Source organism: Muscardinus avellanarius (assembly GCF_963383645.1).
Source record: "Muscardinus avellanarius genome assembly, chromosome: 14".
In the NCBI taxonomy this organism is placed as follows: domain Eukaryota; kingdom Metazoa; phylum Chordata; class Mammalia; order Rodentia; family Gliridae; genus Muscardinus; species Muscardinus avellanarius.
In genome coordinates, this window is record NC_137800.1 from 37,315,656 (window position 1) to 37,338,087 (window position 22,432).

Consider the following 22,432-nt stretch of genomic DNA (forward strand, 5'->3'; position numbering starts at 1 on the left):
CACAGTGCCCACCAAAGCTTCACTTTTTATGTTTGCTATTGGCATCCTAGAATTTTGTTGCTATATACCAAATCATCCGCATATCTAGAAATCTGTCCTGAAGAGGAGCAGAAGTGAATAGACAAAGATGGAAGTGCTGTGAAAATGAAAAATCTTAAAAGTAACCACATTGGTAAATAATTATGCTATGTCTATCCTAAGAAATAGTAGGCAGCTCTTCTAAGATTTTTTCCCCTTCCCTTTTTTGCTGTACTGAGATCATGCTCAAAGCCCCACACGTGCTAGGCGAGCACTCTGCCACTCAGCTACGTCCCCATCCCTTTTTATTTTGAGCCAGGATCCTGGCCTCAAACTTGCAATCCTCCTGCCTCAGCCCCTAAAGTAACTGGGATTACAAACCTATACCACCATGCTCAGCAAAAATGGCCTTAAAAAATATCAGGAGTCAGCCGGACGTGGTGGCTCACGCTTGTAATCTTCACGCTTGGGAGGTGGAGACAGGAAGATCGCGCAGGTTCGAAGCCAGCCGCGCTGGCGTAAGAGACCCTGTTTCAAAAATATAAAATAGGTCTGGGAGTGTAGCCCAGAGGTAGAAGGGCTTCCAGGAACCCCAGTACCACCAAAAAATATATATATATATATATATATCAGGAGTCTGAGGCAGGCAGATCACAAATTTAAGGGCACCCTGGGCAACTTTGTGAGACCCTGTCTGAAAATAAAATTAACAAAAAAGATTTTTTAAAAGGGCTGGGAATGTAGCTTCATGTTAGAACTTGCCTAACATATGCAAGAAGCCCAGGGTTTGATCCTCAGTGCCATAAAAACAAAACAAAACAAAACAAAAATCAGCATTACATAGTTTAAAGTGAGAAAAGAAGGGAACAAAACTAGATAAAAGATATCCCAGCATTTGGGAGGCTGAGACAGGAGGATCTGAGTTTGCGGCCAGCCTCAGTTACTTAGTGAGGCCTTCTACAACTTAGTGAGACCCTGTTTCCTAATAAAGAATAAAAACTAGGGCTGGGGGTACTGCCCAGAGGTAGAATGCACTGGGTTCTATCCCCAGTACCGCAAAAAAAAAAAAAAAAGAAAGAAGAAAAGAAAATAGATTATACACACAAAATATTGATTTCTGGGTAATAGAATTATAATTCTGTAGTTTTGAAAAAATAGTTTATGTCAGGCTTGGTGGTATAAGTCTGTACTTCCAGTACATAGGAGGCTGAGGCAGGAGGATCACAGGTTCAAGGTCAGGCTTAGTAACTATGTGAGTCCCAGAAACCTAGTAAGATCCTGTTTCATAATTTTAAAAATAAAACAAAATAGGGCGGAGGTGTACCTCAGAGGCAGAGTGTCCCTGGCTTCCACCAGGTCCCATCCCCTGTACCACAAAAATAAATGATTAATTAAAATTAAAGATTCACTTTAAGCTGAAATCTAAGAATAAAACATAAGTTACAGAACAACAGTTTTTAAATGCTAGATTAATTTTGTTCCAGAAATCTTAAGAAAATGTATTTGAAGTGATCATTTGATTTGAATTATATTGTCCTATAAATTACATCTTTGGAAATACAATACGAATATCTTGTGTGTGTGTATGTGTGTGTGTGTGTGTGTGTGTGTGTGTGTGTGTGTGGTACTAGGGATGGAATGGAACCCAGGGGCATTCTACCTCCAAGCTACAGCCCTAGCCCCATATTTTAAAAATTATTTTTGAGACAGGGTCTCGCTAATTTCAAAGAGCCTCACTAAGTAGCTGAGGCTATCCTCAAACCTGTGGTCCTCCTATCTTAGTCTCCCAAGTACTGGGATTACAAGCATGTGTCACCGTGCCCTGCTTACTGAATGACTTAAAAAAAAGTTAAGAGACTTCCGGGAAGATGGCAACCGAGAAAAGCGGGGCTTAAGAGCCCCACTAACAACCAATTTCCATTACCACAAAACCAGCGCCTTTCATAGCCAGAAAACACCATCACCAGAAAAACAAAAAAAACCACCAGGCTCCAGAGAGAAAGCGGACTGAGAACAGAGCTCAGGGCCACAGAGGAGACACACGCGCCCCAGGACGCGGCAGCGGCAAACTCAACGGACGGCTACAGCAAGCCGAGGTGAGCCACTGCGGAACAGCCAGGCGGGATCTTTCGGCGCAGACAGCATTTAAAGCTCCCAGTGGCTGAGCTAAGCACACGCTGCAGGGATTCAGAGTGGAAATCAAAACCAGAGAAGAAAAAATAACGCCAGCTTCACGGCCGAGGGCGTGGCAGCGGCGCCATATTGCCACTGGCGGCAGCAGCAGCAGGGAATTCACCGAGTCCAGTACAGCTACATCTGTGTACTCAAGAACAGTGAGTCAAATTGCGGGCCACAGAGGAGAAATCCCAGTACTGTACCCCCTGGGACTTGACTCAGTGAGGGGGTGGCGGTGGCAGAGATATCACACCATAGGAGAACGTGCAACCTGGCGCCCCCCACAGTCTAAAGCAGCCTCTATCGACTCCCTGGGTCGGAGACTCTGTGATACAACCCAGTAAAGGAGTAGTGGGGTCTGAGATAATACAGACTCGAGATCCAGAGCACCTTAAGTGAAGCCATAGTGACCCAAGTGAAGAACCCAGAGAAGGCACAAACCTCCGAAATCATGGGAAAGAGGAATAACACTGGAGTAATGAATGCGCACAACCCCACAACATCAGAACCCGATAAAACAGAAAATCAGAGATTTCTAGAAGATCAAATCAGGAAAATAACTGTAGAAATAATAGAGGTGCTTCAAAAAGAACTCAGAGAGAGCCAAAAAGAGATAAAGGATGCAATTAATGAAGTAAAGGCCTCAATTCAAAGCACAAACAACCGATTAGACCACATGGAGAACAGAATCTCGCTCTTAGAAGATGAGCAATCCAAAAATGAACGCATAGTTTCTAATCTAGAAAAAAATATCCGACAGCAGGAATCTGACATTGAAGAAATATGGGCCCATCTTAAGAGAGCTAACCTAAGAATAATTGGAATAGAGGAGGGAAAAGAAAGTGATACCAAAGGGATCAACAATCTCTTCAAGGAAGTAATAGCAGAAAATTTTCCAAATATAGAGCAAGAGGTTGATACACAGATCCAGGAAACTTATAGAACTCCCTTTAGACAGGATCGGAGAAGAGGATCCCCACGCCACATAATTGTCAAAATGACCAATGTGGAAGCCAAGCAGAGAATCTTAAAGGCAACAAAAGCAAAGGGCCAAGTGACATTCAGAGGCAAACCAATTAGAATCACTCCAGACTTCCCAAACCAAGTCATGAGAGCCAGAAGGGCTTGGAGTAACATATTCCAAACTCTGAAAGAAAACAACTTCCAGCCAAAAATTTCCTACCCAGCAAAACTTTCTATCAAATTAGATGGAGAAATAAGAAGCTTCCATGACAAACAGAAACTGAAGGAATTTATGTCTTCAAAACCAGCGCTAGAGAAAATACTCAAAGAGATTAACTACAAAGAAGAAATAGGTAACACTCACCAGAACCAGAGAAACAAGAGTTTCCATCCAACAGACAACTAAGATTGGTTATCTGTGGAGATTCATTATTTATGTTAGTCTTTTACCTATCTCTAAATTGTATTGTTTGCCTTTATTGTTGTTAATTTTTAGGATTTCTAGTTGGAATATTAATATACCTTCAGATATAGCATTTGGAAATATTTTATCCCATTCTATTAGTAACTTTTAACTCTGTTTACATTGTCTTTGGATATACAATATTTTCTTTTATTTTTTAGGGAGTTTGTATATTCTTCTGTTGCCTGTGCCATTGAAATCATATCCAAGAAATCACTGCCAATTTCAATGTTGTGAGGTTTTATGACCCAGATTTTCTTCTAAAAGTTTATAGTCTTAAGATTTATATTTAGGTCTTTTATCTATTTTGAGTTAATACTTGTATGAGGGATTAGGTAAGGGTCCAATTTTATTCTTTTCCATGTAATTATTATTTTTCAACAATATTTAGTTAAAAGACTATTATTTCCACCACCAAATGTTCGTGGAAACCTTGTCAAAAATAACTTGACAATATAGGGAAGAATTTAGCTCTAGGCTTGTATTTAACTCCAATGGTCTATATATCTGCCTTTAGAACAGTACTACACTGTTTCAATTATTGTAGCTTTATATGGTTTGAAATCAGAAAATATATATCTGCTAGCTTTGTTCTTTTTCAAGATCGTTTTGGGTATCTAGAATTCATATTCCATATTAGGATAGATTTTTTTTCTGAAAAATAAATATATAAATATATGATAGTTTCACCTAAAAAAACAGAAAAAAATATGCTCAGGTAAGAAAGAAAGCAAAAAGAAATATTGAAATGTTATCTTTAAATCATCAAAAGCTTGGTATCAGACAAATGAAACTGTTATGTGAGATTATCATTTTTAATTTTGGATAAATTGCTATAATACTAGATGTCAACCACTAAGCCAAGCATGGGAAGGAGGGATGGGGAGAGAATGGGGTGGGGATCGGGTGGGGGTTGACTGGGCGATGTGTGCATATATGTCTACAAAAGTTTGTATCCCACTAGGATGTATGAATACAGTGCACCAATAAAATAAAATTAAAAAAAAAAGTTAAAATACCTAAAACATAACAAAGAAATTTATTCTCATGCAGGTAAATGATTAAGAAGAGAAAAACTGCCCATTCCAGTGCTGACTGCAGAAAATGTTTTGAACAGAAATAAGCCATGTATAACCAGGTTTGCCACCCTGGGCAGCTGAAAAGGGGCACCACCTTGGACCCAACATCTGAGCTAATTCTGCACCAGCCCCGAAAGCACAGATGCTGAAAGGCAGTGTGGAACAGGGAAGCTGGTATTTTCCTCCTTCAGAGTTTATTTTCCTCACTTTTATTAAAGTATGATTGACAAATTATAAATTAAGGTACACTTGATGATTCAGTATATGGACATTGTGAAAGCATGTCCACAACCAAACATCTATTCCCTCACATGGATATCCTTTGGGAGTGTGTGTGTGTGTGTGTGTGTGTGTGTGTGTGTGTGTGTGTGTGTTGAGAGCATGTAGGATCTGCCCTCTTAGCAAATCTCAAGTGTAAGTTGTCATTAACTATAGTCATTCTGCTCTATATTACATCTCTGGAACTTATGCAGCTGAAAGTTTGTAGTGAACATCTCTTCACTTCTCTGAAGAAATTTAAATCTTGGAATGTTTATGTTTAGATGTTTTAAAATCCTAAAAGGTATATTTGTGTGTGTGTGTGTGTGTGTGTGTGTGTGTGTGTGGTACATGGGATTGAATCCAGAGGCATTTTACCTCTGAGCTACACACCCAGCCCCATTTTATTTTTTAGTTTAAAACAGGGTCTAAGTTGCTGAGGCCTTGCTAAATTGCTGAGGCCAACACCTCAGCCTGGGATTCTGCTGTCTCAGCCCCCCAAGTACTGGTATTAAAGGCCTGACCATCATACCTGGCTAAAAATTCTTTCTTAATAAGAGAAACACCGTTGGAGTATTAGAAGAAACCAAGAAGAAGGATCTGTGGGGAGGGAATGCCTGTCAAGCCAGGTAGTGCCTGGTGCATGGTAAAGGCTCAATGGGTATCTGTTAGATGAATGCGTGAAGACCTCAACACATTTTCTCATTAATAAACTCCAATGGGTCACGTGAGAGAAGGCACCCTCTTTCAGTGGTACTCTTGACTTTACACTAACTTTAACAGCCAATTGTGGTCTTCCAGTTACTCGGGTCCAGCTTTTGAAAGCACCTTGAACTAGGAAGCTCAGGACACCTCGCGGTGAGCCCCACTCCCCACCGCTCACTCATTTACCCTCCTCTTCCCCAAAGCCCTACTACCCCAGACACACGGGGCTCATCTACTCTCTCCCTCATCCCATCCCCACTCCTCTGACTCTCACAATATCCAATCTTTTCAGCCAGACAGCAAGACTAATTTTTTCCTCACACCATACTGAAATTGAGAACAGAGATTGCTCTTGGCACGGTACCCAGGACACTGAAAGCTAAGTCATGACACAAGAGGTGGCATTTTACACCATGACTTTCTTATCACGCTTCTCTATATCACAGGAAAGTTATTCAAATATTCAGTTTCTCCTAATTCCTGTTGATACCTATTTGGTGTTTTAGTTACCAGTGAATGCAAGTGTTAATTAATGTAAGCATAATTCTTTGACAGTACATTTTGGTAAATCTAACACTTTTTTATATAACTTAATCCAGTATTTTCACTAAAAAGAGTAATAGACATGAGATTTTGAGTTATTACCCATACTAACAATGAATGTACTGGGTTCCTTCTTTTATCACCTTTTACAATCAATTCCACCTCCAATACTGTGTGTGTGTGTGTGTGTGTGTGTGTGTGTGTGTGTATACTTTACCAGAGATTGAACCCAAGGGCATTCTGCCTCCAAATTACACTTCCAGCCCCTTTTTTTATTTGTTTGTTTTGAAGCAGGGTCTCACTAGGTAGCTGAGGCTGGTCTTGAACCTGTTATCCTCCTATCTAGGCCTCCCAGGTACTGGGATTACAGGCATAGGCTACCATTCCTGGCTAACTCCCTAAGCGAACACTCAGTTTTGGGGGGAAGGGACTTTAAAACTTAGGTGGTATACAGTTCCTGCTTCCACACATTAAGAACAGCCCCCAAAAGCTAATGCCGCAAAAAGCTAATGCAATTTCTGGAAAAGCCTTTGGGCACTAGAAAAGCGTCTCTCATTTTTCAGCAGGTTGGGGTGATGGCTTCACATGCCGTAAGATAAAAATGAGTGTGACAGGCATGAGAACCTAAAATAAGTTTATTTTTCCATCAGACAAAAACACAAAACCAAAACAATAAAAAGTGCCTAAATCTTTAAAAGTAGAAGAAAAATAATTGAAGTCAGAAACAAAACTAGAAGTTCAAATGTTTACTAGCATCTAATGGATACTTAACCTATAAATACATCTCTCTCCTCTTAAAGTGACCCACAGTTTTCAAGAGTAGCCGATAAGGTTGTAACCAATTGTGAGTGGTCTTCAAACACAGGGTGTGCGCCTCAAAAGAATCCTGCTGAGGAGGGAGATTTGCAGGAACCAAAAAAAAACTTCCTAAGGGCCCAAGCAAACAAGTAAAGATGAAATCCAGGTTAGGGAAGATTGTCAGACCCCGACTTTTCCTGTTGGAGGATATAAAGATAGCTTAAAAAAAAAAAACCCCCGATAAACATATACAAATCCTGTAATTCAATGCCAAATAATAGTGTTAAGACTGACTTTAGACCACACGTAAACTGTTTAGTTCCTTTCAATTAGCTCAAAAGATGTCATTTTTGAAAACTAAAACACAATGCAAATAGTTTTGAGTTTAAAATGCTATCTGCGTTTTAGAAGAAAAAACTATTGCAAAGAAGCCAACAACAAAGATCAACAATTGGAGGCAACTGTTGGAAGGCAGAATTCTAAGACAGCCCCTGGGGACATGGTAAAACTTTCCTTAGGAATGTGGACGCAACTTGTGAACATGATGGGGATTCCCATGACCAGGTCACTAATGTGCTTTTATTTAATCAAAAGGGAAATTTTTGTTCTCCTGGGTGAAACCACCTGTTGTATGGGTGGCCAATCTGTTGCTAGGTAAAACCATATACAACAGAGTGGGCCCTTTCTAAAGTCAGAGACTGGAAGCATAGCAGAAATTCTTGTTAGGATTTGAAGACACAAGCTTCCATGTAGTGAGACCTGTTGAGAAAGTGGGGTGAGCGATCACGAGAGTGGCCCTCAGCCCCACTATTGGCAGGAAAATGAAGGTCTTGGTTCTGCGACGTCAAGGAACTAGATTCTGCCAGCGACCTTTGGAGCTTAGAGGACTCAGCCTCAGATGAGACCCAGGGCCCAACTGACAACTTGATTTCAACCTCATGAGATGGAGCAGAGAACCTAACTTTTGATCTGCAGAATCAGGCCGAGCAACTAGGGGTTGTGTTAAGCCACTAAATTTATGTAATTTGCTATGGTGCAATATAAAATTCATCTCTCGGTGTTCTTCCCAGAGCTAGAGACCAGTGGTCAAAAATTTATTATTGCAGACTTTAAGTTTAAGAGGGCAAACTATTACTTTTCTTTTCTTTTTTTTTTTTTTTGGTGGTACTTGGGTTGAAACCCAGGAGCATTCTACCTCCGAGCTACAACCCCAGCCCTATTTTTTATTCTTTATTTTGAAAGAGGGTCTCACTGCATTGCAAAGGGTCTAAGTAGCTGTTTACGAATAGTGATCCTCCTGTCTCAGCCTCTCGAATACATTTCTTGAAAAACAATCCCACTTTAAAATTGCTAAAAATAAATAAAACATAATTTTAAAAAGGGAAACCAACCCAAAACAGAAAAAGGGGAGAAAAGCAAGTCCATTTTTTAAAGAGCATTGTCAACTCCTAACTAAAGGACAGGATAGGAAAATGAATAGCAGGTAGAGTGAGAAAACAGGACTTAGCAGAGAAGAAAAACAAAGACAGACAAGTGGGTGAAGGATGGGGTGATTAGCAGTGTGTCTATTTTAATATTCCAGTCGTTAGACCCCTGGTGCCCAGCTCTCTCCAATTTGGAAACCACAGTAAAAAGTGCAGGGAATAGGAAGTTGCCCGGACTAAGAGAATGATAAGACTCCCAGTCAGCTGACCAACACTGAAAAGCATCTAGAAGGCCCCTCCCCTCCTCTAGGGAAATGGAGACCCTTCAAAAGGAAGACCTCCAGAAAAGTCAGTGTTAGCCACCTGTCCCGCCTCATCACAGGGAAGTCCAGGAGTCAATGAGCGCCACCTTAGCTTCAGTGGACTGGAGGGTCCCATGAAATAGAAAGCCAAGAGGAAAGCTTCCCAAGTGGGAATGAGTTCAAGGCCAACTAAAAGAAATGTTAAAACGTTCAAAAGATAACAGGCAAAATAAAGCAAAAAAAAAAAAAAAAAAACCAACAAAAAAACCCCCAAAACAATTAGAAACATGGTACTGTTATAGAAAAACACTATCCAGTCCAAGTCCAAAATCTGAAAAATTAAAAATGGTAGCTGGAATAGAAGCCTAATGTAAGGAGTAATCAGAATTAAGACTAAACTATTAAAAAATTTAAGCTACAATACCTAAAGCTGTGTGTGTGTGTGTGTGTTACTGGGGATGGAACCCAGGGGGCTTTTTTTTACCTCCAGAATACATTCCCAGACCTATTTTATATTTTATTTAGAAACAGCCTCATTAAGTTGCTGAGAGCCTCACTAAGTATCTGAGGCTGGCTTAGAACCTGCGCGCTCTTCCTGTTCTCAGCCTCCCATGTACTGGGATTACAAGTGTGTGCCACCACACCCGGCAAAATGTAGGTTTTAATGGAATGAATGGAAGATAGCATTGGAATGAGTCTTTAAGGAAGTAGAACACAAATACAAAGGTAGACAATGTGAATTCAGTAAAATATTAGGAGGGTCAATTTAGCAAGCCCAATAGCCCATAGTTATGAGTCTCAGGAAGAGAACTGAGAAGAGAGGCAAAGAAATTATCAAAGAAATAACACAGAAATACTCCCCCAAATGGGGGTCTCCACAATTAAATCTGAGTAAAAAGACAGCGATAAAGGCCACAGCAAGTACATACTCTGGAAACCCCACACCACTGGGGAGAGATTGTCCCAAAAAGAACATCCAGAGATTTGTGAGAATCTTAGGTCAGAAATAATAGGCTGAAGCCATTTTTCTTTTCCTGAGTTTCTATTCACACGGACTCTTCTCTTTGCCTGGAATGCCTGCTCACCAGGGACTCACCTGTTTTACCCCTCATCAATTTTAGGATTTAACGTGACACTGCTTGTAACAGTGGCCTTCTCAAAATGTCCATCTCTCTTCCCCTCCCCTAGGAGTTTCTGAAATCCAAATTTTTCCCCTTTAATACTCATTACTCTATACACTATTGTATATTTTATTTACTGACCACTACCTATCTCCACCAAACTGAAGTCCCAAGAAGGCAGAGATCTGTCTTTTTAAAGAGTACACATTAGGTAAACAAAAAATATTTTTGAATTAATAAATGAAATAAGCAACTGTGTAAGAATGAGAAGGCTGTAAATAGAAATAAAAACCATATACTACTTAGCTCAGCATATATACCTATATATATGTATATACACATATATATTTGGGAATATTTACATATAAAAAAAAACACTGGCTGCGCATGGTGGTTTATACCTGTAATCCCAGTACTTAGGAGCCCGAGACAGGAGGACTGCATGTTAGAGGCCAGCTTCAACAATTTAAAGAGGCCCTGAGCAACCCAGTGAGACCCTGGTTCTCTCTCTCCCTCTCCCTTTCTCTCCTCTCTCTCTTTCTCTCTCTCATTCACACACACAGAATCTAAAATGTATGCTGTAATTAATGGAACAATAAGATTAATGGAAATTTCATTAGAGAGAGGTGCTTCTAAATGGGCAATAAGTATTAATAAGTTAAAATGTACAAATGAAAATATTTATTATAAAAATTATCCTTTAATAACCACATACTGCCACCTAGTGGCTGCATTCGTAAATACAGCCTGGCTTTAGCAACCAGAAAGCAGCTTTTTAAGATTTAAGCCACAGAATACACGGATATCCGTCCTTCCATCTCAATTCACCACCTGAATCCTAAATAGAGACATAAATACAGAAGAAAAATAGGCAATAAGGCTAAAGTATTTTATTAATAATTTATTGTCAGTAAGAAAAGACTGGCTAATGGTAGTTTTCAGTAAAAACCTTTACAAGACCATTGCATCACAAATATACAGACACTATAAAAACTGTGTCATGATGGTTTTGGTCCTAAACAGGTCTGCAGAAGGTCCCCATACACTTTCCAAATAATGAAAAATGTTTATAATTCTAAAATACAGCAACCCATTTAAGACATGTCCATGTATCAGATCTTTCCTCATTCTATATGTACAGCAAGAAATAAGTTGACTATATTGAAATGTGTTAATGAAATGTCATACTTCAGTTGAAGGGAACATATAGTGAAACCCTGGTTACATTAAAAAAAAAATCAGGGTGCTAGGTAATGATATCAATACCACCAAAATGCAGCCGGTAACAAATGCACAAAGCAGCTTGAAAGCCTAGTTAAAACTATGAAAAATCAAATCTGTACAGAAAATTTACAAAAGACAGGAAAATTAAAATAACCAAAATCTATATAAATACATGAATCATGCTAACAAGATGGTAGGACTGATTTTTTGTTTCATTATTCAACAGACAAATGTAAATACAAAAAAAAAAAGGGGGGAAATGACAGCCGATGAAAATCTCATCCAATTACAGTAGGTTAGGACACTGGAAATGGCTAACATATCAAGAAGCGCGCGATCCAGTGCAGCCATGCCCGTGGGAGCTCACCGAGAGAAAGCGTAAGCACTGCTGCAAAGAACGACGCAGAAGATTATTGATATAATCTCTAGGTTTGTTGAAGTCCAGGCACTTTGGGGGGGAGTGTGAGCGTCAGACTTCGGTATGCTGTTGAGAATCGAGTGGGGGAACAGTCACCTCTTCAAAGTGGCCTTCGTCCCCACTCTCATAGTCACTCATCATGACCTCAGACTCCACTTCGCAGCACGCCGACACGTCAGAGCAGGAAGCTGTGGAGGCGTACACAGACATGGGCATGTTTTCTACAGTGGAGGGTTCAAAGTTTCTTTGATACCCTGGAGGGTAAGGGGCGTAGGGTTCTCTACAAGTACTGTTCTCGCCAGTGCCTTTTTTTTGAGGTTCGGACAAATCGACGGGATAGAAATTGGGCAGATACTGATTCAAGTTGAACCGCTGCCGGTTTCTGGATGAAGACCCCAAGCTACCCGCAGCGGGCATGTCTCTAGGTGGGTGGATGGATTCAAACTGATCGCCGAATTCTGGAGGCAACGGTGGTAATTCGTCAGGCGCAGGGAAGTCTTCCGGTGGTGGTGGAAAATCACTTTCAATGTCATAACCTCCAGGATAATAGTCTGTATCGATGGCATTCGGATCTGCTGAGTACAGGGGTGTGTGCTCATCAATGACCTCATAATTGGGGAACTCTTGTATATCTGGCAAAGGAACAGTCGGCATCCAATCTGATGTATCCCAGTGGTACCCTTGGTAAAAAAGAAAGAAAGAAATTTTAACGTGTTTTCTGCTAAGTGTTTGTGCCTTGGTAAAAGAGCTTAGTGTATGTATCAAAGACACAAAGAGACAAAAATATTTATGCATTCATTCAGAGCCGCATCGCTTTGGAAACCCTTTGTCTTTGCCTTGAAGACATGCCCCACCTCGACCCAGTTTTGAAGGTCTCTTATCAACTAGGTTTTATTTCTAAAACATGATCTTATGGTTTTCATACATATCCAACATTCAAGGAAATGAAAAGAGTTCCAACAGAAGCAAAGCGCAGCATCTAACATTGCATGCACTTACTACAAACGATTCCAATCGCCCTTTCAACTGTTCTGTAGTTGAGAATTCATTGCTCTCTATGACAAAAGTATTAACTCTGTCTTAGGACATTTGTTAAGAAGTTTTCTTCCTTCAGAAAGAAGGAGCCTTTAATGAGTAAACTAACAATGTCGCTGGAGCGGTACTACTTTGTCATTAAAAATATACATATACTAGTTAATGCAGCTTGTTGAAATAATAACCTTTAACATGCTAAAATCTAGAAAACTTCCTTTAGAATAATGTTGTACATCAAATATTTAAATGCAGTGTTATTTTTCATTAGCCCTAAATAAAATAATAAATTATCATAACACATGTATCTTTTAAAGCATGCTTCCCAATTCAAGCAACTATAAAATCAAGTGCTAAAAAAAAACTATTTTGATAGTCGACAATATTCTTTGCTACTTCTGAATGGACAAAGGACAGTGTTAGATTATATAAAAATATCATTACTGGGGACAAAAAAAACTTCCCCATTCAGGGATAGTTTTTTTTTTCCCCCTCTTTCTTAGGATTTTAAAATCCTCTGGCAAGCAATACGTGCTTAGAATGCAGTGTTCAACGGCCACGGACTTGTTGCTGCCACAAACACTGAACAAGCAAGTGAAGCAGGTCAGCTCTGAGGCCAAATCTTTACAGTTTTTTTAGTGATTATCAATGGACAACTGGCATGCATAAGTCACCTCTTGGTTTGCTGAGGTCAGGAGCAGCCAAAGATTCTTTTGGTGGCAGAGTAGAAAGAAAAGAAAACATGGATAATTAAAACAGATAGACAGCTGAAAAGGCAATAAAGATAAGTACACGGTACAATGTGAACTGTTTGTAAAGGCCCAGTCAGCCATAGACCAGGTCTTTATACCACTGCCCATCACAATTCCAAATGACTGAGCAATTTCTGTAGTACAAGTAATATGGGATTATGGGAGTGGAAGGAAAAGATGAGTGAGGATGAACTAGGGACTTGGCCAGGAAACTTAGTTGTTTTCATTTCCTTTCCTTGTTTCTGGCCATTTAAACCTGGAAACAATTTTCTTAGGAATAATTAGAATCTAGAGGCTCTAGCTGGGCATGGCGGCACACACTTGTAATCCCAGCATTTGGGAGGCTGAGACCAGAGGATCATGGTTCGCGGACAGCCTCCGCTACTTAGTGAGGCCCTCTGCAACTTAGTGAGACCCTGTTTCAAAATAAAGAATAAAAAATAGGCCAAGGGGTGTGGCTTGGAGGTCAAATGCCTCTGGGTTCCATCTCCCCAGACCCGCAAAAAAAAAAAAAAAAAAAAAAAAAAGAATCTAGAGGCTCTAAAACCTATAGGTTCTAATAAAATATAAACTCATCAGGTTATTCAGGTGATTCAAATATATTTAAAGCTACATAACATACTCAGAAAGTATAAAATTTATGAACTTAAATACTTATAGATAACTAAAAGCTAAAAATCTCTCCAAACCTTATTAATATAGAATATGCTGTTATATTTATACTGTTAGGCTTTCCCTAGAAAGATCAGTGTCTGTAGTTATTCTGCAACCTCCTCACACCTGATCGGTACTGACACTTTTTTCCAGGGATCTCATTTACACCAACTATGGCACCAAGTCAAAGGCAGGGGACGTAAACCTCAGGGTCATGAGACACTTACCCTGGCTAACTTTGGGATCTCACTGCAATGGAGTTAAATATTTCTTAAGAGTTGTTATGAATATTAAACAAGATGATGTAGATGAAGCACTGTTTCTGATAATTGTGAAAGGAGTAATCATGGCAAAAATATGGTCACTTGAGTGATTCCTAAACAAGGCCAGTGCCTTCAAGGCATTCTATAAAGTGCTTGAAAACCCCTGCATGTAACAAACTAATATGGAATAAATGATACTGGGTTCAAGGTTCTTTTCTAGGAATTCAAATAAAAAATTAAAAAGATTGTGATGGTTCTAAAAATTGAATAAATCACTATTTAGAAAACATATCAATATAATTTTTTGAAGTTTATTAAAAATATAGTACTTCCTCTAAAAAATGAGAATTGGCATTTTTTGTTACTACACAGGCAGTTGATAATCCTTAAAATTTAAGCTAGCTTTAACTTTATATTCTATTTCTTAGGTCAAGAATAATTTTCGGCGAAGGAGACTGCAATGAAGAATTTTTAAAATTCTGCTTCTTTAATCTCCACCAATATTTTTAAAATGTTGGAATGTCATTGTGTTAAAACTAAAATTTACTGGAAAAAAAAAAAGATAGCCCTGATTTACCAAGTAAAAACATGGTATTTCTTAGAAAAGTAGGTATGCCTCTCATCAGTAGCTTTAATTATTAAAAAGCTTGCCCCAGCCGGGTGTGATGGCGCATGCTTGTAATCCCCACGCTTGGGAGGAGGAGACAGGATGATTGCACAGGTTCGAAGCCAGCCGTGCTGGCTTGAGAGAACCTGTTTCCAAATAAAAAAAGTATAAAAACATAGGTCTGGGAGTGTAGCCGGGAAGTAGACGGGTTTCCAGGAACCCCAGTACTAGGAAAAAGAAAAAAAAAAAAAAAGCTTGCCCTACCTCACCCTATTAAATCTGGCAAGACTTCCATTTATGTCTTGAGCACACATTTTCTGGCAAAAAGGATCATTTGAGCTTTGTAGTAATGTTTGTGTACTACTGAAGGCCTATGCAAATAGCTCTTGAACTAGATCCCTAAATTAGAATTAAATGGGTCTTGTCAAAAATGTAAATTCTCAAGGGCCAGACCTACTGGATCAGAGGTTTTGGTGCTAGAAACCACCAGCAAGCAGACTTTTAATAAATTCCCTAGGTAATCTGATTTACATTACAGTTAGGACACTATTGGCCTGTGCATCTCACATGTACTCTAATCTGATAATTAGCACTAATACAGGGCTAATTAAATTTCAAGTAAGTTGAGGGAGGTGATCAATATTCTTTCTTAAAATCTAAACAGAAAACACTTCAAATAAAATGGCTTCACCAAATCAGGTATGAAAACCTACCCACCAAATCAGATATGAAAACCTACCTCTTACCACGTTCTACTCTTTTCTTTAACCACACTCAAAGAAAATCGAAAAGAGTCAGTTTTAGATAATTATAAAAGTTTTCTGGTATTTGATCTTATTTCTGTTCATAAAATAAATTTTACATTAAAAATTTTAGGTAGTTAAAATTACTTCTGAACTTCTTAGCCATGTACCCCATACAGACAAATTCTCAAAACCCTAAAGGTTATTTCTGATGTCAAGATAAATCACCACAAATAGTAAAAACTAACAAAAAGACATAACATACATAGAAATACTTTTGCAATGCACATGACAAATACACACGCCTTCACAGATTTAAAAGTACTGAAATGAAACCTCCACAAAGCATACACTACTTTCTTTTTTTAACCCCACATAGGCAAAAGCACATTACTCCAGGGATATGGTAAGGGTAACACAGAAACACAAAGCACAGGCATCTATACCTTCTTTATTCACCGTGTCAACTACAGCATTGACAAGGTGTATTACAGTCACTATGGAAGCTTGTAAAAAGGTACAAAAGGAGTCAATTAGGACAATCTTCAGTTAGTTAGAAAACAGTGCATGAATACAATTTCTTAATGTTGACTTCTGCTTTGTAACTTAAAAATACAAAATGAATGCTTTAATAAAACCCTATAATTTACATCTTATCCCTATAATTTTTCTGTTAGCTATGTCTCAGAGAGTATTCTAATAAAGTTGTTTATTTGCTATCAAAGGAATCAAAGGAATGGAGTAACTATGCTTTACTGGAATTGAGGAACATATTTTTATCTATAAACTGGGTTTTTTAAGAACTGGTTGGAGCACAACAATTCTTATTTTAATATTTCATGAAAAATGATTTCATATTAAGGAACTTGGTATATGGGCCTCTGAACAAAGACACGTAAGAAAATACACATGCAATATAAATTAAAAAAATGGTTTTACTCTTGTTTGCTCCCACCCCAGATTTCTTATCTTTTTTCAGATAGACTAACAGCTGGTAAGCTAACATACCAGCAGAGAAGTACACACTACTTGGCTATTTCCTGGGTAAATTCCTTTTTCATTTGTGTGTTCTATTTTTTAAGCAACATCTATGCCAAGATAAATACGTATGTGTGTGGTAAGTAGAAGAATGGCCCTCAAAGATGCCCGCACCCTGATCCTGGGAACCTGTGAAAACGTAACCATACATGGGGACACTAGCACAGTTAAGCTAAAGATCTCCTGATGGGGAGATGAGGAGTGTTCCTGAGTTATGTGTGTGGGTTAAATAAATTAACAAGGGCTTTTAAAGGAAAGAATCTTTCTCAGATACGGCTAGGGGGAGCCTTGATAACAGAGGACTGGTCAGTGATATGCAATGTTGCTGTATTTGAAAGATTAAAAAAGCCACCTCTAGAATCTGGAAAAAGAAGCAAAGAGAGTTTTCAGAGAGAAATGCAGCCCTGTGACACCATGACTTTAGACCATGGAGACAATAGGTCAACGTCAGGACAGGCTTAGAAAACTAATGATAAAATATTAAGTACAGAAGCCAGGCTTGGGGGTGCATGCTCAGATCCCAGTGAGACTGAGATAGTAGGACCACAGGTTTGAGGCCAGCCTCAGCAACTTAGTGAGGCCCTCAGCAATTCAGTGAGACCCGAGTTTTAAAATAAAGATATAAAATGGGCTAGGGATGTAACTCAGAGGTTGAATGCCCATGGGTTCAATCCCTAGTAGCAAAAAATTAAAACTTAAAAAATATATGTGTGGACTCTTGGCATGGACTTTAATTTTACCATAAAATGATTAAATTATGATAATTAAAATATGCCACTCCTCGCCAGGCATGGTGGCGCACACTTGTAATCCCTGTGCTTGGGAGGCAGAGACAGGAGGACTGTGCAGGTTTGAAGCCAGCCGCACGCTCTGGCTTAGGAGACCCTGTTTCCAAATAAGAAAAATGTAAAAATAGGTCTGGGAGTGTAGCCCGGAGGTAGAAGGGCTTCCAGGAACCCCAGTACTACCAAAAAAAAAAAAAAAAAAAAGCCACTCCTCGACTTGTCTTTTCCTTAGACTGTGTTATCTGGCAATTAATTTTTCATAACTAATTTGGTCATAATTTATTAGAAGTATTTAGGACTATTAATAGAAAAATGTGATTCCAACAAAACAACCTAAGGAAAGAAAGAAAACTACTGAGAAAACTCTGAAGTGTATTTATGAAGAATATTTAGGGGCCAAAATATAAATTATTATGTAAACTGGTAATATGAACTTTTTATACTTGAAACTAATGAAAAGAATTCTATTTTGTTTTTGTTGATTTCACAAGTGAAGCTGTATCTATATACCACCATACATAAACACAAGTATACTCTGGTATCATATATAATATCCTTAAAATGAGAAATGGATGGAACGTATTTATAAGTATCTTTAGTTTGGAAAAGAGCATTGTAATGTATTATGAATAATGAGGATTTATGAACTATACAAATAAATGCATTATGAACAATTTACTCGAGATTATGGACTATTATTACTTTGGATCAGATAATTATTAGTGGATTAATTCTTTCCACCAATCAAATGTTTACAGTATGCAAGCATTGTCATGTAAACATTATATTTTTATGCAAGAAAAATATTACAGTTAAGTCTATAAATTTTAATGGTCAAATACTTTAACTACAAATACACTTTACTGTGTTACTGAATACTGACAATTTTCTCTCCTGATATGTGTATAAATAAGGCAAAGCTGGTGATCAATGCAATTTACCCTAGGGACATCAGATAAACATAACTGGTGTCATGGAACCCGGTGTCCAATTTTCTTCATTAGAAATATAATCAAACTTACTAGCAATCTCTTAAACTGCTCTCAGTCAGTACGCTCTGATCCAAATGGGAGCTGGGGCCGCAGTGGGGTGGGGGGAAGAGACAAATAAAACCTTGTAATACCAAAGGTGCGACTGAAACCGAACATTTCAGACTATCACATCTCTCCCTAAAGGGTGCGTGCATACGTGTGTGTGTGTGTGTGTGTGTGTGTGTGTGTTGTGTGGTCAAAAAAGTTAAAACAGTTTCTGAAAAGACCCACAAAACTTCCATAAATTTTACTATTATGCAAAAGGGTAATACAAGATTAGTCAATGAGATAGAAATGATTTTCTAGTTAATTATATTTTCTTCTCTATGACTGACAGGTTGCCACAGTTAAAATACCTATTCATTAAGAACACTTTTCGTATTTTCCCCAGCAGATATTCATGCAAGTATGCAGAAGGTATTGTTTAAGGAAGCCAAGAGAAATGTGGCAGCATTTTTAACACTCAGGGGACCCAGTGCATCTACACTGAACATCCAAACACGAGCAGCACTGAGCACCGCACGCCAGCGCAGCCCGCAGCACCGCCACTCACCATTGTCCTCACAGGACTCAGACTGGAAGGAGCTCAGAGACTGCACTTCCGACAGGCTCTCGCGGGCACTGTATGTCTGAGAAGGCTTCTCTTCCAAGGGCTTCTTGGAGAGACAAGGATCGAGATCCACCACTTTAGCTGAAAAGAAAAGATGACAGACGAACAGTAAGTGCCATGTGGACCAGGGTTCTGTTTGTTCACTGCTGTGCTTTGCCAAGGGATAGCCTGATACTTATTTTGTTTTTTTGATGGAATCTACTTTAATAAACAGGTCATCTACATGTAATATAGTCACAGTATTTCCTGTATTACAACAGAGAAGGAGAAATAATATGGGCCTTCTTCAGATTGAAGGAAACATGATAATAAAGCAATTAGATTGAGTACTCCAACTCTGTGCTAGCAGAGAATGCAAGTAGACAAAGGCTGTGCTTTGATTAAAAATCAATTATTAGTGTATACTAATCTACCAAATTCTTCACCTAATAAACTTTCTTATGAGTCAAAAATATAAACTCACAGTCTAGGAATTATGTTTTCAACTGTTCTGAAGAGCAAAAATCATAATAAGCATTCCTAAGATAACAAAAATAAATGGCGGAACAAATATACTTCCTTACAAGTTTCACATAAAAAATTTTAAAATATAATCAATGTTTCTATGCTTTTAGTACTAATTTAATCCCAAGATTTCAAAAGTAACACAAAGTACTATTACATGAGAATGAGCTAATGGCAATTCAAAAATGATTAACCACTGGGCAATTTCAATAACAGGTTAAAAACCCAGGACATGACGACTTCTCTAGAAGGAATAAAAGATTTGTTTGTTTTGGTGGACAGTACTGGGAATTGAACCCAGGGGCATTCTACCTCTGAGCTACACCCTAGCCCTATTTTTCACTTTTTATTTCTGAAACAAGGTCTCACTAAGTTGCAGAGGGTCTCACTAAGTAGCTGAGTCTGGCTGCGAATCCACGATTCTCTTGTCTTAGCCTCCCAAGAACTGGAATCTAAGACAGGAGGATCTGACACTTACTTTATAAACTATGGAAAGAAAAAAAGAAACATCTTAAAAACAAAGCAACAAAACCTACAAATACTCTTGGAGGCTTACAGAATAGATTTTCTCTATAAATAAACCATGGATATCATTAGATGATAAAGAATACTAAAATTCTGTTTTAAAACAGCACAAAGCAGCAGTTCGTGGTGGTGTGCACCTGTAATCCAGCTAATCGGGAGGCTGAGGCAGGAGGATGGCAAGCTCACCTGGACAACTTAGCAAGCCCTTGACTCAAAATAAAAAAGGTTAGGGTGCTACAGCGCCCCTGGGTTCAATCACCACCACTGGGGTGGGCGGGAGGGAAGAAAATAGGGCTTTTTTCTTAAAGCATCAAATAAATGTGAAGCTGATAATATAAATACTGCTACTTGTTCTAGTCATGTCAAAAGAACAATTCTAGCATGAAAATGCTCCTCTCCAGTTATTTTTATTATAATTATAATAAGCCCACAAAGATCACAGTTGAGAACTTGTATCTGTTATGAGAATGAATATTTCTAGAATACTAATTGGATCGTGACTAGATTTTCAATTCCTTCCTTAAAATAACATCACAGCCACAATACTCAATCAGAACTCAAGGCATCCAAGAGTTTTTTCAAATCATCTGGATTTCAGATTTGGAGCATATTTATCTCTCACACAGACTCTGCATTTTGACGTGAACTGTCAGTGGCAAAACTCCTAATCTCACTGCTTATCATGGTGACATTTTAGGGAGATGCAAGCAGTTGCTCTTACTGTCATAGTCGAAGTCCCAGTTAGGCTTCTGTATGGAGTCACTGTCGGAAGGCGAGTTTGAAGGAGGCGGTGGAGGCAGGTTCGGGGCTACACTGCAGACGGCCACTGCTTTTCGGTGTCCGTGCATGGATTCAGGGTTGAAAGTACTGAATTCTGGGTGCTCTGGGATAGCAGATCCTTCAAAGGAATTTCGGTCAAGGTTGTTTCTGGAGTCACTCGGAATGCTAGGAGTGTAGGAAATAGGACGGACAGGCACCTGGGGTGGTATATCTGAATAAATGTTCTTATTGAGCTTTGAATCGAAATATGGCCTTTGCAAGAAGGTTGTGGTCGGTCCCAAGTGTTTGTCTTCAGGTTCAGGCTGATGTTTCTTCTTCTGATTAATCATCTTACGGCAGAGGACAAACACCACCACCAATAAAAATATCCCTGCTATAAAAACAACGATTCCTATTCCTTCGGCCAGCCCGATATTCCACGGAGTGGACACATACTGGTTGGGAGCAGAATCCTCACAGTGCTTGCCTCTGTACTCCTGGCTGCAGTTACAGTGATAGGAGCCGTGCGTGTTCTCACAAAGTGCCCCGTTGCGGCAGGGGTTTCCAGCACACTCGTCAATGTCACTCTGACACCTGCCAAGAAAGCCAGGAATGAACACACGCCTTGGCAACACAGGTCCCTGGCTTACAGTCCTTCAGACTAATGACTATAAATCCCTCCTTAGTAAGATACGCCCAAACAAAATCAAATATAAACAACCTGCAAACAAAATATCAACAACAATAACTACAACAAAATCAGGAAGTAATTAATCACTTGATTGGATGCTTGGAATGTGTATGGGACATAAACTCACTGAGCCAATATTTAACTGCCATTTCTTGAGGATTCGACAAATTACTAAATCCATTATCCCATCAGCTGAACACCAGTTTGTTTCTAGTTCCAATAGCCAAGCTATCTTTCAGAAACCTGGACTGTGCATGTTGGTATATTTGTACTCTGCTGTAAACTTCTAATAAGCTAAATTAAAATTTAAGAAAATGTTCCTATTTTAGAGTATGACAGAACCATAAAAAAAGTGAAAAGATAAAAAGCTATTCTGTTTACCATTTTAAAATGCTATGCCTTTATTAAAACCTTCTCAGGCTCCTCACCCCTTCAAAATAGGTCACAAGTAAGCACCCTCTGTTTTTCCAAACTATGTACTATATACTTATGTAGATATACCTGCTCCTTCTCAAACCTTTCTTCCTCCTTTAATAAACTTTATTTGCTATCCCTCATAAAAATTCTAATTACTATTAACATTTTTGTCAAATATATCCAGAGTACTCACTAACTACAATTAGAAAAGTCTATCTATGAATTAAGGTTATGGGACTAAGGGCAATATTCAGGATTATGACCATCACAAGGATAACTCTGTAGGGAATTCCTGGTAAGTAGGTCTCAGGAGCAGCCTAATAAGACTGATAGCAAAGGCTTATCTAAATGCACTCTACTAAGCACTTACAGATAGCATGCACTGAGTGATTTTTTATAATTAATTGGTGAGAAGTCTCACATAAAATAGCATCTGAAACTAAAATCTCTGATCCACTTTTTTAAAAGCATATAATGGGCACCTTCATGTCTTTTTTTTTATCACCTGGAAAATAATAACCACCTCTTAG

General features: G+C 38.7%; 1 protein-coding gene across 1 annotated transcript in view; it reads right to left on the reverse strand.

Moving 5' to 3' along the window:
* Positions 1-11,542: 11,542 nt before the first annotated feature.
* The window catches only part of FAT1 (FAT atypical cadherin 1), a gene marked incomplete at both ends in the record, with an annotated part of 107,656 nt that continues 96,766 nt past the window's right edge, over positions 11,543-22,432 (reverse strand). Inside the window, 3 exons of the mRNA XM_080710535.1 lie at positions 11,543-12,171; positions 18,950-19,087; positions 20,757-21,388. Of these exons, the coding sequence (XP_080566661.1) occupies positions 11,543-12,171; positions 18,950-19,087; positions 20,757-21,388 (1,399 nt within the window). The remainder of the gene's footprint in view (positions 12,172-18,949; positions 19,088-20,756; positions 21,389-22,432) is intronic.